The sequence below is a fragment of the Thermobia domestica genome, chromosome 3, assembly GCF_964235325.1.
Source record: "Thermobia domestica chromosome 3, izTheDome1.hap1.1, whole genome shotgun sequence".
Lineage (NCBI taxonomy): Eukaryota > Metazoa > Arthropoda > Insecta > Zygentoma > Lepismatidae > Thermobia > Thermobia domestica.
This window is the reverse complement of record NC_137456.1, coordinates 283,202,624-283,219,383: the sequence shown is the minus strand read 5'-3', so window position 1 is coordinate 283,219,383 and position 16,760 is coordinate 283,202,624. Positions and strand designations below refer to the sequence as shown.

Sequence of the window (16,760 nt, the reverse complement as noted above, 5' to 3'; positions counted from 1 at the left end):
TGAAGTTCCGATCTCAAGTTAAACTGCAGATTCATGTATTCAAAAGCTTTGCTAGAGAAACTGGACCTTACGTTTCAAACATCAAACTGAACGAAACTTTCAGTGTTCCTTCGTTTCTATTTTTTTAACATGAGGCTCTTCTTTACGTTTCCTTTATTCTTGGCTAGTAATACTAAGTGTAAGTTCTGCTCTCTCTCTTTTTCCATACGTCGATAGCTTGTTTTAAACTACATGCTTGGAAGTAAAATTTTAAGAACTACGAAAACATACCTGCAGATATGAAAGTTAAACTCTTAGGAAAGATATGTATGAGTATAGTAAATCATGCTTACCTCTTCACTGGCCGCTACTCCACTCGTCTCCCTAGTTTGAGCATCTTTCTTTCCAAGTTCATTTGAATTTAAAACAATAAGAGACGGAAGGAGTTGTTCCTTGTGGCGTGGTTGATCTGACACTGGTGGAAGATGATGTACGTAGTAGTTCCGTAAGTCTACAAGCAAAAGAACAAGTCATACCAATAACTGGTACAAAGTCAGTATTAACGGTAGTTATACAAACGTAAGTTTATTTTACTTTCACTTAATGTGAAAATAAACTTTCCACCAGAGTTTATTTTTTAGATATACATAATCTTACAGACTGTATTATTTAAAACCGACCCATGAACTGATGATTTGAAATCGTACATTGAACGGAAATATAAAACATCTGTTGACGAGGATTGGAGAGTGTTCAATATCCTGTTCAAGTGGATTGAGGCGAGCCCTAATACGTACGGTTCATACTTTCAACACCTTGTATAGCAGTAAAAGTACATGCACTTCTGCCCGGGGCTAATTTTCAATCATATACCCTGTACTAAAATCAGCAATCTGGGCCTCAAAAGCACTATGGTACTCACGTAGCAACGACAGTATTCTCATTGTGACACTAAAAAGGAGTTTAAATGAAGAAAGATTCCAAATTCAACAACTCTCAAGTTACATTGTTTTCTTTGAAAGTAAATCCTACATTGTTTTAGTTATGGCGTAAATATGTGAAGATAGTCCCAGAAGTATCCGACCTGACGTCGTATAGATGGCGGTTGTAGTTTGAAACACATTACTATGATCGAAAATTCCAACTTTATATAAAGCGCGTAGACAATTTGCAGACGGGTCGAAGGCTTGGAGGGAGTAACTAGTTACACTAATGTCCAGTTTCCTCTATTGATGGATCCTTTTGAAAATTTCTACATAGTTTGGACGATTAACTAAAAATTAGTTTTAATCCTACGTGTATACCGAGGGGTTACGCGTAACACCACACACCACGGGAGGATTAAAAAATGTCCACTGTGCCTTTAGTTGTCTGATTTTCTAGTTAGTAGAAAATACAGAATGATATTACATTTTTTGGGACAGAAAATAAAGATTTATGTGGCGGACATTTTTTAACCCTCGCTTAGTGTGCGGTGTTACATGTAACTTACGATTCCACTTTTAATATAATCACCCTAAAACCAGCAGATCTTTCCCATTTAGGTGTACGACGCTTTGCGCCAGCTGTACCCGTACTGACGCCTAGTGTCAAAATCTTGAAGTTTGACTGGCAATCAATTTGTGTGTTTTGGTATTATTATTGAATTTTCACGGAGTTCGTTCACTTAAGCATGCCTCTAAAAGAACACTAACGTAAAGAAAGAAAAAAAGATAGAAAAAAGAAAAAAAAGAGAGAGAGCAACTCTTGATTTAAAAATCAAACTACCTAAATGTCTTAGCTGGTTTACACAAAGTGAGTCACATAGTAAGACCATTCTTTTAATTCCACGACTGTTTGAATTCAGTGCATGTAATAAACCCAATAACAAATTAGTGAATATTGCAGCAGCTAAAGAAATTTCAAAATATAAATATGGACAAAACCCCAAAATGTAGGTAAACAAGCTTGTTTTTTTCAACAAAAGGGAAGTGGGATTCGACAGAGGTTCTAGTAAAAATAGGAGCAGTTCTGTTGTTTAAATGTTTCCCACGTGAATAAAAGTACTTAATTATACGTATAATATGAAAGCAGATACAAATGTAGTAGTGAAAAAGAACTTTAGAGATAGAACCTAGTGTTTTGCACAGATCAGGTTATGATCGCGTAACTAATCAGAAGGCATTCCCGACAACATGAAGTCTTTTGTTAATAGTAATGCTGTCTATACACCAATATAAAAATACAGATTCATTCAACCACATATGCAAGTTTCTAAAAGGGGGAAAAAATGAATGACTATACACGAATATTTACCTTCTGACAGTTCCCCTTTCGAATCTTCTATGCCCACCGGGAACGACAGAGAACAGGACCTAAATGGATGTGTACTCTTGTATCCTTCTCTTGCCCATGCATTTTTCCCATGCCATCGGATTCCTTTCCGTTTACAATAACTAGGAAGCCAGGGCGTTGAAAGGCATTTCTTCAGGTGACTACTGATGGCTCTCTGGAGCAAGGCACCTTTCCCTTAAATGAAAATTCACACTGTATGGGTATTATCTTAAATTAGATACACTACATGAATATAAACGAAGTGCTCAATTGATTACCGCCAATCAAATATCACAATTATAGTTATATTATATACAACAAATTCAATTTATAACTTTCCGTAAGTGATACATAAATTTGTAAATAATGTAATTAACTGGAAATAAAACTATTTAAACTGCACCCGTTCAAAACTTTTAGGCAACTATTACTCGGCTCAAGATTACGTAAACAAATTTCTGTCACCAGTGCAGAGTTTCACATGGCGACATTCAGTTTCGATGTTCTCATCATTTTCTTATGCATCTGCTTGATAAAATAATCTAGTGTTTGGTTATGACTTGAAATGGCGTTACAGTTTCAATATATACTTACTTTCTTTTCTCTACAGTTTCTAATAGAGGAAAGTAAAAGTTACAGTAATTAAAGCCACAGAATTAGAGAACATTAGAAGATTAAGGTTTCAACATATTGTTAAGTATGGACAGTACTCCAGTTAATAATAATGATACATACCGAATCATCCAAGGCAAAACAGTCTTTTACAATAGAAATCACTGTCTAATATAGAAAAGATAACAGTTTGCAAATATGCTGTAAATATATACAATATAAAATAAAAGTTATATTTAATTACCTGATGGTTCTTCCAGTACTTTTTCCGACTCTTTGGGCAATTTTTCAATAAGGAACATAAACAGTTTACGTACATCTGTCTCACTGGAATACAGGAAAGACTGATAACCTATTTCTCCGGGATAGCCAAGATCCTGAAACAAACACACATTTCTCTTTACATTAAATCTCGATATATTTATTTTTCTTCATGATTAAATCACATTATAAACTGTTCATTTACAAGTAAAATTACCTTACAGTTTCTTTTTTCCAAATTGACTTACAATACAGTCCGTAAAATCCTGTATTTGTTTGAAGACAATGTCATTTATTCCACCGTGAAAACAAAATTCTATAAACACAAAGTAACATGATCTAGTAAAAATAGTAATACGATCTACATTAGATGTAGTAAAAAATAAAGTAAAATGACAATCTGTTAAAATGTAATTACATTTTATTTAACTATCTAAAGTTATGCCCTACAGAGGCACGAAATTTGGGAACTCTGTGCCTTAAACAATATAAATCACTGCACTCTATTATACATAAATTCATACAGAACTGAATATATGGTTAGAGTAAACACCTTAGACATAGAAATCCAGGTTCGATTCCTGGCGGAGGATCATGTGGTTTAAAAAAGATGTTAAGCTGTATGTTTACGTCTCATATAGCCTCAGTGCTACACTCCAATTCAACCAATAAACAACGAACTGAATGTAGACGACGCAGAGGAGGGGTGTGTAAAATGCTACCCAAGCTAACACACAAAAGCACTTGCTGTTTTTTAACTTTATGGGTTATATTTACTAATGGATACTTCAACCTTGTTGGGAAAAGGAATTAGTTGTTAGATATGTACCTCGAGTTTGTGGCCAAATGGCTACGCAGGTGGCTTGTCCAGGCAGTAATGTTATAATTATGTAACACATGGCAAGTGGAAACACATAAGAAAAAGATAAAATGAACTGAAGTTTCAATTCTTGATGTATGTATGTGACAGGATCTACTGACATTTACTATTAGGATATGGTACGGGTATTATCTCCGATAACATACGCATTAAGATAACATTCTGTTGTTATTTCTTTAGTTTAACTATTCTCCGAGGATAAGGGAAACGATGGAATGGAAAAAAAAAAATAGAGGAAACGGGGACACTCACGCACATGGTGTTTGCTCACAATAAAGCCCACCGGACGCAAGCTAGGATCGAAGTAGGAACCGCACACAATTAGGACGAGCGTGACTCCAATACTATATTACTGTAATTAATAATTGTTCCTAACACGTCTTGATTCAAGGTTACAAAATTTTAGTACAGTTAATTTTGAAAATTTAAGGAAATAAGTTGGTAGTTGTGCCATATTATGGCTCTTACAAGCCGCACTTGTAGTGAAAATTAGGAGCACCATTCGGTTACTCCGTAGCTTTTTCAAACTTACGTAAATTATCTTCCCTATACATGTTAACACACAGATTTATTTCTTAACAAATCACTAACATGCGATGAGAAGTTCATTCTTTATGATATTCTATGGCGCTGTTATAATTGGTTCGATCATATGAACCCGCTCGCCGTTACCATTGTTGGCAACATATGAATCCACTTGTTGTCGTCATTGGTTGACACCATATGAACTCACACCATAACCAAAGCCACTTTACCCCAACGAAAGGTTATGTTCTGTTTGATCGACTGCTTGGGATATGGTATCATGCATCGTGAGATACTACCACTTAATTCCCAGATAATCAATGCAAAGTGTGTTTGCACAAATTAAGAGTGTGTGCGTGAAACACTACAAACCGTGTTACTCAATCGCAGAAGTGTTGCCCAGCTTAGGAAAATGCGAAGTCGTATGTGTGCTAAGATCACCTATGACACCATTATGCGACTTAATTGGTAAATGCTAAGGTATCCTCTATATTTCCCGATCATTGCATCGTCGGATTACCATTTGATCCATTTGTAAGACCATCAGCTGGGAGATCCGATGCTTCCGAACGTTCGACAAGATGACCCATGCACTAGGTTGCTACTTTGGTTTACGTTCCATTGAGTTCTAACATTGCAGTCTGCTCGAGGGATAGAGATAGGTTATTGTTGATGACAGAACTATTTCTAATTTTCCAGATAGAGCTCTCCTGTTATATGTTTTCTCTCTTACCTCTTATCTGTATAATTAGCTTAAATCTGAGATTCTATCATTTGATCAAAGACGTAGGAGGAGGAGGAGGAAAGAAACATGTTTGCTTCCATGCATTATCTCCTTTAGTTCTTGTTTGGAATGCAGTTATTCACAGCGCGACGTTGCCAAGACTTCTTATCACCTAGTTTTTCATTCACTTGTGAAAACAACTCTCAAAATGTGTTGTGAGAATCAATTCAATCAACACTGGAGTTATGGGAGGTATCTATTCTGAAGTAACTTTTATTAAGTTTTAAAAAATGTTCAGTACAAACTTGGCAACGTCGCGTTACAAGCTTATGTTGCAAGTTATGACAGAAAGTGGGGGAAGAGAGGCACAGGTGAAAGAAAGCTGATGGATTTTGTTGATTTATAATTCAAGATGTTATCTGCAATCAGTGACAAGAAACAAGCAATACAAGGACGACTATACCTCTCACAGGTTATCATCTTTTTCTTTGTAGGGACAAAATCCAAAAGAATCTGTTTGGGTACCTATAATACAAAAATATAGACGACACGCGATCACCGGTGTAGCCAGCAAGTTATGATAGGGGTCGTTCATGGCTTTTTCAGGGTGGCCGGTATTTCACATACTACAAGCTAATCAAAGTATTCTTTCAGAATATGAAAATATTCACCACATACAGTATATTACATTTTCAATGTGTACCTTATTGAAATATAGGTCTTGAAAATGCGTGAAATACATGTACTAATAATTATTCATAAGGGAACAGTAATTGATTATAAAAATTCATATATTTGACTTTTCGTTTATATGGGTATAAATGGTTTAAAATAAAAACAAGGTAAGTTTAGCTCACAATATTATGCAGTAGTACAGCAATAACTTGCAACTGTCTACATCCAATTAGGAAAATGAAAGTAAGAAAACAGACAGTTATTTCAATTATTTTAACTTGTTGATATGATTTAATTTTCCTTTCATTTTCTATTGTAAATAAACATTCGTCATTTGTTTGTAATTAAATTATTAAATAATTTTAACAGACAAATAACAGATGAAACCCATTTGGAGAGGAGGATGAGCAAGCCCTCATTTGCCATCCCCTGGCTAAACTCCTGCAGACGATAAATGTAATTGAAGATAGTGTAAAAAGATGGGAGAACTCAGAAAAATGTTCACGAACAGTAGTTTGTCTGTAACTCATCCACATATTCCTACATTGCCTAACATCGCTCCACGAATCAGCAGATGTGCTTCATTCACTGAAACAATGGCAGATCTCGATGCCTCATGAATAACTGACATAATCAGCAACAGTAAAAATACATAAAATTAACCAATTTCAAATAAGGAATATGCAAGGGACATTTCTAAAGTAAGGTCCGTTCTATAATAATAATAATAAACATTTCGAACATATTACATTTTTACACTTCAACATAATTCCCGTTGATAATGAAACATTTGTCGTATTGGGAGACAAGTTTTTGTAGACCCATGCCATTAGTTTTCCGGGTGAGAGGCCAATTCATCCAACACAATTCTGAAGAGAACAGATCGTGAAGCTTGTGGTAAATTCTCTAATAGCGTGGAAATGGTGAATCGTCTGTTTTCATGAATCTTGATCTCTACCACAGACACAAGATCGTTAGTGATTATAGAAGGCTGGCCCGATCATGGTTCATCATGAACACTCTCCTGTAGGCTCACCACTCCCGAATTTTGCTATCACTCATGGCGTTTGAATCTTACACCTCACAGATTTGATGATTAATTTCTGCCAGTATTACATTTCCTGCAGTCAGGAATCGAATTAAAGTTGTTATTCAGCTCTTCCATCATACACCACAAAGCTGCTGATGCTACTCCAAATGGCGCCTATTTATATTCAAAAGATGCCAGGAAACACTACATATGCACAAAATTACGAACGCTCGCACTGTACTTAAATATTGTCAAACGGACCTTACTTTAAAAATGTTCCTCGTATCTTTTGTGTAACGACTTAGGGAACTAACCTGACGCATGATTACACGTAACTTCGGATGAATCTTAGTATAGGCCTAGTATTTAATAATTGCGGAAATTTTCAATGGGAAATCCCATCTTCCTCAGCAGCGTTTTCTGAAACCGTTGACTACAAACTTCAACTCACATCCTACGGTATCAACAGCAAATGATTTAGTTTAAATATTTGTTTTCACAGAACGTACGAAGAAATTATTTTAGAGAAATTCCAATTAGTGCACTGTGAAAAACACCGATTATATCGTACGAAAAATGTAATATTGAAGTATTAGTTTGTGGATACTTATGATAAGCCAAGGTAGTAAGAGATCCATTGAGTATATCACGTAAGCTAAAGATTACGCACCTCCAGAATAAGACTGTTATAACTCTAAAATATTAATTTACACAAAACATCCTAAAGAAAATATTCTTCCTATTTTTGGGAATTGTAATGCTATTTCAAGACAGTATTAATTATAGGAAGAACCTTTCTTAAATACATACCAATTACAATTATTACACACATTAAAAATTGATAATTTAAAACCTCTTTAAGTTATGACAATCTTATTCTAGGAGCGCGATTTATAGTCTTTTTATATATAACTGTTTATAGTCTTAAGTGTGTAGTTGCTTACATCTGCACCAGTTTGCTACGTTTTGAGTTCTAGAAAAATCTCAAAGTGGTTCTCTGAAAATTGAAATATTTTACAGCGCAACTTTCGTTACTAATAATAGTGGAGTACTTGTATTATATTAAAAGGAAGGTTTTTGTTTGATATTTCTGTACATGGTACCATAACGACTGATAGCATAAGAGGCGAATCGAAGTTTGCAGTCGATGCTTTAAGAAAACGCCGCCGCCGAGGAAGATGGGAATTCCCATTAAAAAACTTCGGCAACTATTAAATGATAGACGCATACGAAATTAGTCCAAGTTAGTACCTTATGTATATTCTGATCTACTGCAAAGCTATTTTGGTCTCAAGTTCTTAACATTCTGAGATCATACTATACAGACATCTTTGAGTTCTGACTAATTGAGTTCAAAACAATCTGACCTGTGGCTCTCGTAAATTATTTGGGACAGTTGGCACGATCTAGTAAATGAAAATTAATACACAAAGTACAGAATGCAAATCATGCATAATACAGAAAATATTAAGACTATGGATCTTACCGTGCACGCTTGCGCTAGGCTGGCTCCCAGGCGGAAGCGAGCCGACATTGATGGTGGTAATGTATGGGACAAGCCCAGTCCAGGCTGAATTATGTTCAAGCATCTCACTGCCGCTTCTACCACCAACTCTGTAGTAAAATGCTTTAGAGCATCTACATCGTCTTCAATGTCACTAGAGAAAACACAAACATCACATTAATTATTCACATACATTTATGCCGCACGATATAGGGTATTTTACCGTTAAATAATCACTTTGACTCGACATAACCCAATAGAATATAAAGATTTTGCTACTTTGAGCCAAGAGAGTTTGAATTAATTTTAAAACCTATCTAGGGATAATTTTCTTTTAATACTAAGGAAGCTAGAATTTACCAATAACAAAAATAACATTTCTGCTTGAGGTAACTTGTTAACTACTAAGACTCAGCAACAATATATTCAGAGGAAAAAGAAATGAGAAGGTACAAACAACACTGAGCTTCCATATGTTTATTATAATGTACGCCACTGAAAGCAATCTTATAAATAAACCTTGCTCTTTTGTACACTGATATCTATTATATAAAAATGAAACTCATTTTGATATCCAATCAGAGGGAAACATCTCAACCAACTGAAATGTTTTTTTACATACAGTTCATCACCTAATTTGAACTGAGTTTTTATAAATGTTGACATTTGGGATGGGGTGGGGTGTAAAAACCAGTTTTTTTTCTTCATATATTTGTTGCATTTGTTTAGATTAAATAAGGATGCATAAAGTTCATTTGGCCTTAACGTCCTTATTCGACAACGGGGTTATGAAGAAGGAACTTAATTTTAAATAGGGTTGCCACATCTTAGCTTTACGTTTTTTCGGCACGTTATAAGTTTTCATTTTCCCTGTAAAATGATTTCTTTCATTTTTTAATAAATAAAAGAAATCATAGTTCTGGATATTTCAATTCCTACGAAAAATTACGTGCTATAGCTTCTACGTAAGACAACTAGAGATGCAAAAAAAGCCGGCTTTTTTGGAAAAAAAAAACGAGAATTTTGGAAATTTTGGCTTTTTTCATTTTCATGATTTTTCTATGTAAATAGCTTTGTTATAGTATATTCTATATTTAGATAAGAATTCCATGACCTAAATGCGATATTTCGCTCTGAAATTCGCCATCAAGATGGATGGAGCACATGTTTAACGAATTAAAGCTAACATGAAGAATGTAGTATTTGAGGGCAATTTTAGAGGCTATTTAACTTTATTTTAACTTTTGAGTTATCGATATTATTTTTCTTCTCTAGATCATTTTAATTTGTCATCCGTGTTTCATTTCTAAGAGCTTAGTACTCTAGCTCCTAGCGCAAAAGTTAAACTTACGTTTTTCTATATATTTGTCAAAGCGTACGGTACGTTTTCAATATATCCGTCAAACCGTACTTCCACATTTCTGTTATACTGTAGCTGTGCAGTGATTTAGCAATAATTTTCCAGATGTAACCTTGAATACCAATTTATACAAATAATCAGTAGCGGATTTAGAAAAGTACTTTAGGAGGGGTTTCTCTGATTGTTTCATTTTCTAAAAAGTCCTAATTTTATTTGGGAGGTGCTTGAAGTTTATGAGTACAGGCATAACTAATATTTTGTTTCGATTATGTATTTAGCAATAATCTTCCGGATACAACCTTAAAGATCATTTTATATTGAGAATCAGGGATTATCGGGATTTTCCCGATGGCTAGGGCGGGAGTTTCTCAATTTAAGAAATTTACTGACCGGACTTCTTTAAGCTGATGGGACTTCTTCCAGCATAACCCCGCTGTTGCATAACAACACTAAGGCGAAACAAACTTATTTCTGTAAATATGTAATATAAATACATAAAGCAAAATATCTAAATCCAAAAACCTGGTTTAAACCAAAAAAGCCTGGTTTAAACATCCACCAAAAAACGTGTTTTTTGGCATTTTCAAAAACAACCATGGTTCTTGCCAACTCTGCTTACTTTTGTATATAAGAGGTTAAAAAATTCTTATTATATACGTTGGTTAATCCTCTGGAATTCATAATGCAAGTATGTTGAAGTAAAATTGTTTGAAATATCTTTTCGAAATTCATGATTTATTTTCGAGGTTTGATATTATTATCAGCATCAACCACTAATTAAGTGACTTTTTGTGTTATCGAGAAGTATAAACAAAGTCTGCTTTATCAATTTAAAGCAGAATTTTGAAAAAAGCCCAAAATTTCCCAAGCAAAAAAGCGAAGCAGAAAAAAACCTAGTTTTTTTCTCAAAAAAAGCCGGCTTTTTTCGAAGCCCTTGCATCTCTACAGACAACTGCGTAAAATTCAAGATGGCGGACGTCATTCTGATGTGTCTTCAAACATTTCCCCCCATTCCTCTTCCCCTTGCAGTGTTTTTACTTATTGGCGTGTTTCCTTACTTTTGGACCACTGCATTGTAAATATCAATATACTGTCAAAGGTTTGGAAATTAAATACTGACAGTGTTGACGATATACTGTTATCTTTTGCATGATGATACATGGAACTGTGGAACATCGAGAACAACAAGCAGTTTTTAAAATGTATGTCTTGAGATTCGGAGTCTGGTGGGCCATTCGTCAATGGACTTATGAACAGCGTTGATGGAGAAGTGGTGGGCTGCCTTAACCAGGCTGTGCTTCAGAAAGTGTCTCTTCTTGCAGGCCATTAATTGAAGCACTGACTACAGCTTGTAGTTGAGAGAGTTCAGATCCAGGCTGCTAGAAGGCCAGTTTGATGTGGGTATGAAGTCTAGGTCGTTGGCCAGTAGGTGCTAACTGATGTTGAATGATGGAACCTTTGCATCCTGGAAACATGTTCAGCAGCTTGCATTGGTGATGACGCATACAGTCTTTTGAGCATCAAAGGACTGCTAAACTGAACAGCTTTTCGTCGGAAAAGAGAATTGTTCTGTGACCATTTCCTGCGTATCTTTGAAGAGAAATTTGGCTTTCACCACCCTGCTGGCGTAATACATCAGTCAGGGAAGTAACAATACGTTGTGTGTAGGCTTTAAGCCCCAGGTCCTGATTGAGCATTCGTGACACGGTTGGTCTCGAAATATCTTGGGGCACCACTAATTGAGTCCTGACAACATTTCGCAGAATCCTTGAAGCTACGGCTTTAACTGCCTATGGTATCCTCACTGTGCGCGGTCTGCCGCTACGCTGCCAGTCATTGACACTTCCCGTTTTATTGTAACGCTAGATGGTATGGTAGACAAATCGTTCACTGATTTGCAAGGGTTTCAGAACGGCGAAAATTCGTGGTGCTGGTACCCACACGTTGGGTAGCTATGACTGAAACACGATTTTCGTAATTTCCCGATTCCATCATTAAACGTTCCCACTGTTACGGGTCTCTACATGGAATGAACAAGCTTAGGAACCCACTTAGCCCATGATACCCAAATGGCAGCACTCAATCCTAACCAGTATTATCAAACGGTTGTCAAAATCTGTCTAGATGTATGAAATAACTAGGTGTATGTTGGAAAATACGCCACAATATATTAGGGTGAAAAAGAACATGATTTTTTTTTAAATCATTTTTGTTGATTTTTTAAAATTTAATTCAAATCTTTCTCCTCGTATATTACAAGTCGCGAACTGAAGAAAAAACATTAGGAATGATTATTAAATGTTAATTATGTCATTTAAGTGAAAGCATTGGGGTTGAATTTTGAATTAATCCCCAGTAGTTAACCTATTGAAATTCCAATGTTTCTGAAGTATTAAGGAAAAAGTACAGCAACGTTTATCAACATGACACTTTTTTTTTTCACAGAAGAAGTTACTGATATTTAGCAGGGGCATATTTTTGAAAAATCAGAACCAGCTTGCGGCACGAAATACATAAACTTCGCCTAAAGTTGTAAAATCTACTTTAAATGAATCCCAAAGTAAAGTATGGGTAGGAAAATGTTTGTCCACGAACTTTCACGTCGAGAATGGCCTAAAAGGAGGAGATGCGTTGTCGCCGTTATTATTCAGTTTTGTCCTGGAGTACGCTATAAGGAAAATCAAAGATAGCAGCCAGGGCCTAGATTTAAATGGTATTCACCAAGTTATGGCATATGCTGATGATGTAAATTTAATAGGGGATGATAGAACAATAGAAAGAAATGCAGAAGTCTTATTAAACGCTTGCAGCGACATGGGTTTAGAAGTAAATGGAGAGAAAACTAAATACATGAAAGTTTGTCGGGATCGTAATACCGCAAATTATGGATGCGTTGAAATATTAGATGAGGTGGACACTTTCAAGTATCTAGGATCAATATTAACAGACTAAAACCATATTTACGAAGAAATTAAATACCAACTAAAAGCAGGGAATTCGTGTTACTATTCGGTTCAAAATCTCTTGTCGTCGCGAATTCTGTTGAGGAATTTGAAGCTTAAAATATACAAAACGATAATCACTCCCGTTGTGCTCTATGGTTGCGAAACAGGGTCGCTTACTCTAAGGGAAGAATGCAGACTGAACGTATTTGAGTGAAGGTCCACAAATGAAATTCGGACCAAAGAGGAACGGGAATGGCGGAAACTTCACAACGAGGAAATACATAATTTATACCGTTTACCAAACATTGTTTGGGTCATCAGGTCTAGGAGGCTCAGGTGGGCAGGTCATGTAGCCAGGATGGAAGAAAGTAGGGCTTTTTCAAAGTCTTAACTGGAAGTCCAATCGGAAAACGACCATTATTAAGACCTAGACGCAGATGGGAGGATAATATTAGGATGGATCTCGAAGAAATAGAAATACGAAGTAGAAACTAGATCCAGTTGGCTAAAAATAGAAGACAATGAAGAGCTTTTGTGAACGCGGCATTGAACCTCCGGGTTCCAGAGGCCATAGAGTTAGTTAGTTTTTTTTAGTTATAAATTAAAACAAAACAAAAAAAAAAGTTTCGGAGAAGGCATCGGACCCCTCTAAATACGCCCCTATTATTTGGGAACTAATAGTCTGACAAGTAACAAAAAGAAGAAGAAAAAAATAAAATATTCATGGTAAGTTCCCCGTTGGAATAGTTAACGATTTAAAAACGCTGTTACGAAGAGAAGAAAACAGGATTCCCCTGTTACCCGTTCAAAACGGGATTTTCCCTCATCATCCTCTGCATGATACTCGTTTTCATACTGTGCTGTACATACATTTGAGTCTCATTGTACTATGATTATTATCTTCCACAATCGAAATAACAGAACAGAAACGGGATTTTACTTATTTTCACTTTAAATCAACTTGTTTCGCAATTTGATTTAAATCAATGATTTTTATTTAAAAAATCAAGTGATTTAAATCAGACTGATTTAAATCAATCCACCCTGATATATATATTTTTTATCACGTTTGATTTTAAATACTTTAAAAAAAAAAAAAAAAAAAAACGAAACTGCATTTGAAATTGTTTCTATGTAGTAATGCTTTGTTTAACGAAAGGTAAAACATCGAGATTGGACGGTAAAAGAGTGATTCAACCTTTAGAGCATTCAATTCCATATAGAACAGACCTCTACTGTTTACAATACAATAATGTGAAGTGTGTGTACCATATGTATATATTAATGTAGAAATAATTCCGAGTTTATATCGTAGTATACCATACATAATACTGATAGAAATTAATCTAATCAAATCTAAATTAGCGTAATCTAACACGCTAAAGTGGCGAGGGTTAATGGAATTTATGCGGAAATTAGTTATGTGACACTGTTATCTTTCGTACACATTTTTCATTTTAACACTAGTACAGCCCTTGTATTGGTCTGACACTAGTCACATTACACTTGTAAACATAAAATACTAGATTTCTACATTGTATGGAAATGCTCTAACAGTGAATTAGCATCTTAAACACAAAAATGAAAGGAAATCTTTGAGTTTTACGTCCCACGGTTATGCCGGTTAGGCTAAAGGAGACGGTGATGATGAGTAATGTATGAAATGGTGGAATGAAGAAAGTGGGAGGTAACGGGAGAACCCCGAGAAAACCCACGCACGCGGTGTTTGTCCACCACAAAGTTCACTTGGCGGGGGCTGGAATGATCTTAAACAAGCATCTTTCATATGCTTGTAAGTTTTAATGGGTTCACTCGAGCAGACTATTCTATCAAATATAAAATTTATAGATAAAATACGGGTTAAATTCCAAAGTTGGGCGTCCGTTTCCAGCAAAATTTTTAAAATTTACAGAAAAGATATGGATAATTTGATCGTTTGTGTGCTTGATAATGTATAAGAGTATCAAAAAATCTGTTTATTTGTTATATATAAGCGGTTATAAACATGGGACTATACGGCGAGCGGAGGGAACTACTTGGCGCAAGGTAACCGAACAGCTGCATTGTGGGAAAGAAACGAGCATTTATGTTATCAACATGGCGAATGTACAAGGGCAATGAACTAACAGTTTTAACATTTGTGAAGCAATACGTTGATAACGAGCAAAATTTTTTTAAAGTTTGTGAAGAGCACGGATTAATGAACCTAAGAACAAATTGCAGAAAGTGTGGAAAGGAGATAAGTGAAAAAACGTGGCGAAAGCGGACGTCCAACTTCGGAATAAATGCCTAAAATACGATGTGAAATATTTTTCGTGAAGGAATTAGTGTGTGAACAAAAGTAATTATTTTTAATACATAGCACATTGCAACGTATTTTGAGTAAAAAGTATTGTGTGTTTAAGTATGCTCTTCCACCTTTCGTCGCTGACGCGCCTACTTCCTACGGACGCACCCCCTAGCTCCCGTTCGGACCCTCTTGCTGCGCACCTGCTCGGAAACGAGTAAATAACATTTGTGTTCTTTAGTAGTCACCTAGTACAAGTTGGCTTCGTATTTTATGCACAATAATGTTTATGCCATAGATTCAAATTGTATTTATAGTGAGCCCTCCTGAAGTAAATGTGCAGGTAGCAATGAGCTCCTCAATTAGTGTATACTCAGCTAAAAGAAACAGAAAGCTCCAACCTAAACTGAAAATGTAAGAAATGTGTCAAAATACGATACAACCGTCTGCTCGAGTAATGTCGTTTAAATCGTAAATTGCAACTTTTGTGACGGACTATTATTAGCCAGTGCCGAAAAACATTGTTATCAATACCAAGTGTTGTCATCAATATAAAATCAGTTAAATTAATTTCAAACTATTAGGATATTCCTACTGCAGAAGTTTTAGGCCAAATTACTCAACGAATCTGTACAATTAGTACTATATTTACCCTTCCATTGGTTTAATTGAGAAAAGAAAAAAAAAACTAACCACTCCCAAATTATACGTACGGGTCTAAATGAACGTTTCCTAGTACTTTAAAAATATTAGTATTGATACACATCGAAGTTCTCCAGCTGAATCATAAACAATTCAATTAAAGCTTTCAACTATTCGACCAGTTACCAAAAAAACATAAAATATATAAATTAACTCAGCATATATTTCTTAAAAATATAAATAACAAACATGCAACCTAGCGGTTACACTATCTCAAAAAAATCTACAATTCATATTTTGCACAAACTAACCATCCTACTTGCCGCAACGAATGAATTATTATTTTATCTACTTCCTCCATGATGTCACATGAGTTTCCACACGTAGAAAAAAAGTTGTCTGCACCACCTTCGCGTACATGTATTGAATTTGATGACTGGTGTCCGAAACGGTTCGATGTGACATGACAATAACTTCGAGAGATCGACTCCAACTGTTTTATCTATAACAACAAAAAATATATTGCAATTATTGCAATTAAATACGGTAATTAAACGTTCCACAATAGATAGTCATTACTTTTAAAGAACTTAGTTGTAAACAAGTTACTGAACATATTATTAGAATTTACAACGAATATCGATATCCAAAAATAATCGATGTATGTTGTTTACAATAAGATACTGGGCCATGTTTCTTATGGGAGGTGCTCATTCTATTATGGTTTGCGTTATCGTATCGCGTTTTAAATGCAGTCGCTTTGAAATATGATTAGTGTCTTACTAAAAGCCTGACTACTACAGGAAACATATGTTAGTCGAACTCTTTAGTATGTCACTAATCACACGTCAAAACGACTCAACATAAGACCCTTTGGGCGGTATACAGAGAGAATTCGTTAATTGAAGTTTAGTAACAGACTAGTTAGTAAGTATACTAAGTCTTTACCAAGAAAGATACACTTTTTGGTATTCAGAGTCTACTTTTAGTACAATTAAAATGATGATTTGGGTATGATTAACT

General features: G+C 35.3%; 1 protein-coding gene across 1 annotated transcript in view; it reads right to left on the bottom strand.

Annotated features, from left to right (window-relative positions):
• LOC145681099 (coiled-coil domain-containing protein 22 homolog) overlaps nt 1-16,206 on the bottom strand; it is a 56,251-nt gene extending 40,045 nt beyond the window's left edge. Inside the window, exons 1-5 of the mRNA XM_081752498.1 lie at nt 16,049-16,206; nt 8,486-8,657; nt 3,149-3,281; nt 2,275-2,487; nt 333-490 (exon numbers count right to left, since the gene is read on the bottom strand). Of these exons, the coding sequence (XP_081608624.1) occupies nt 333-490; nt 2,275-2,487; nt 3,149-3,281; nt 8,486-8,657; nt 16,049-16,098 (726 nt within the window). The 5' untranslated portion in view covers nt 16,099-16,206. The remainder of the gene's footprint in view (nt 1-332; nt 491-2,274; nt 2,488-3,148; nt 3,282-8,485; nt 8,658-16,048) is intronic.
• Between the last annotated feature and the right edge of the window lie 554 nt (nt 16,207-16,760).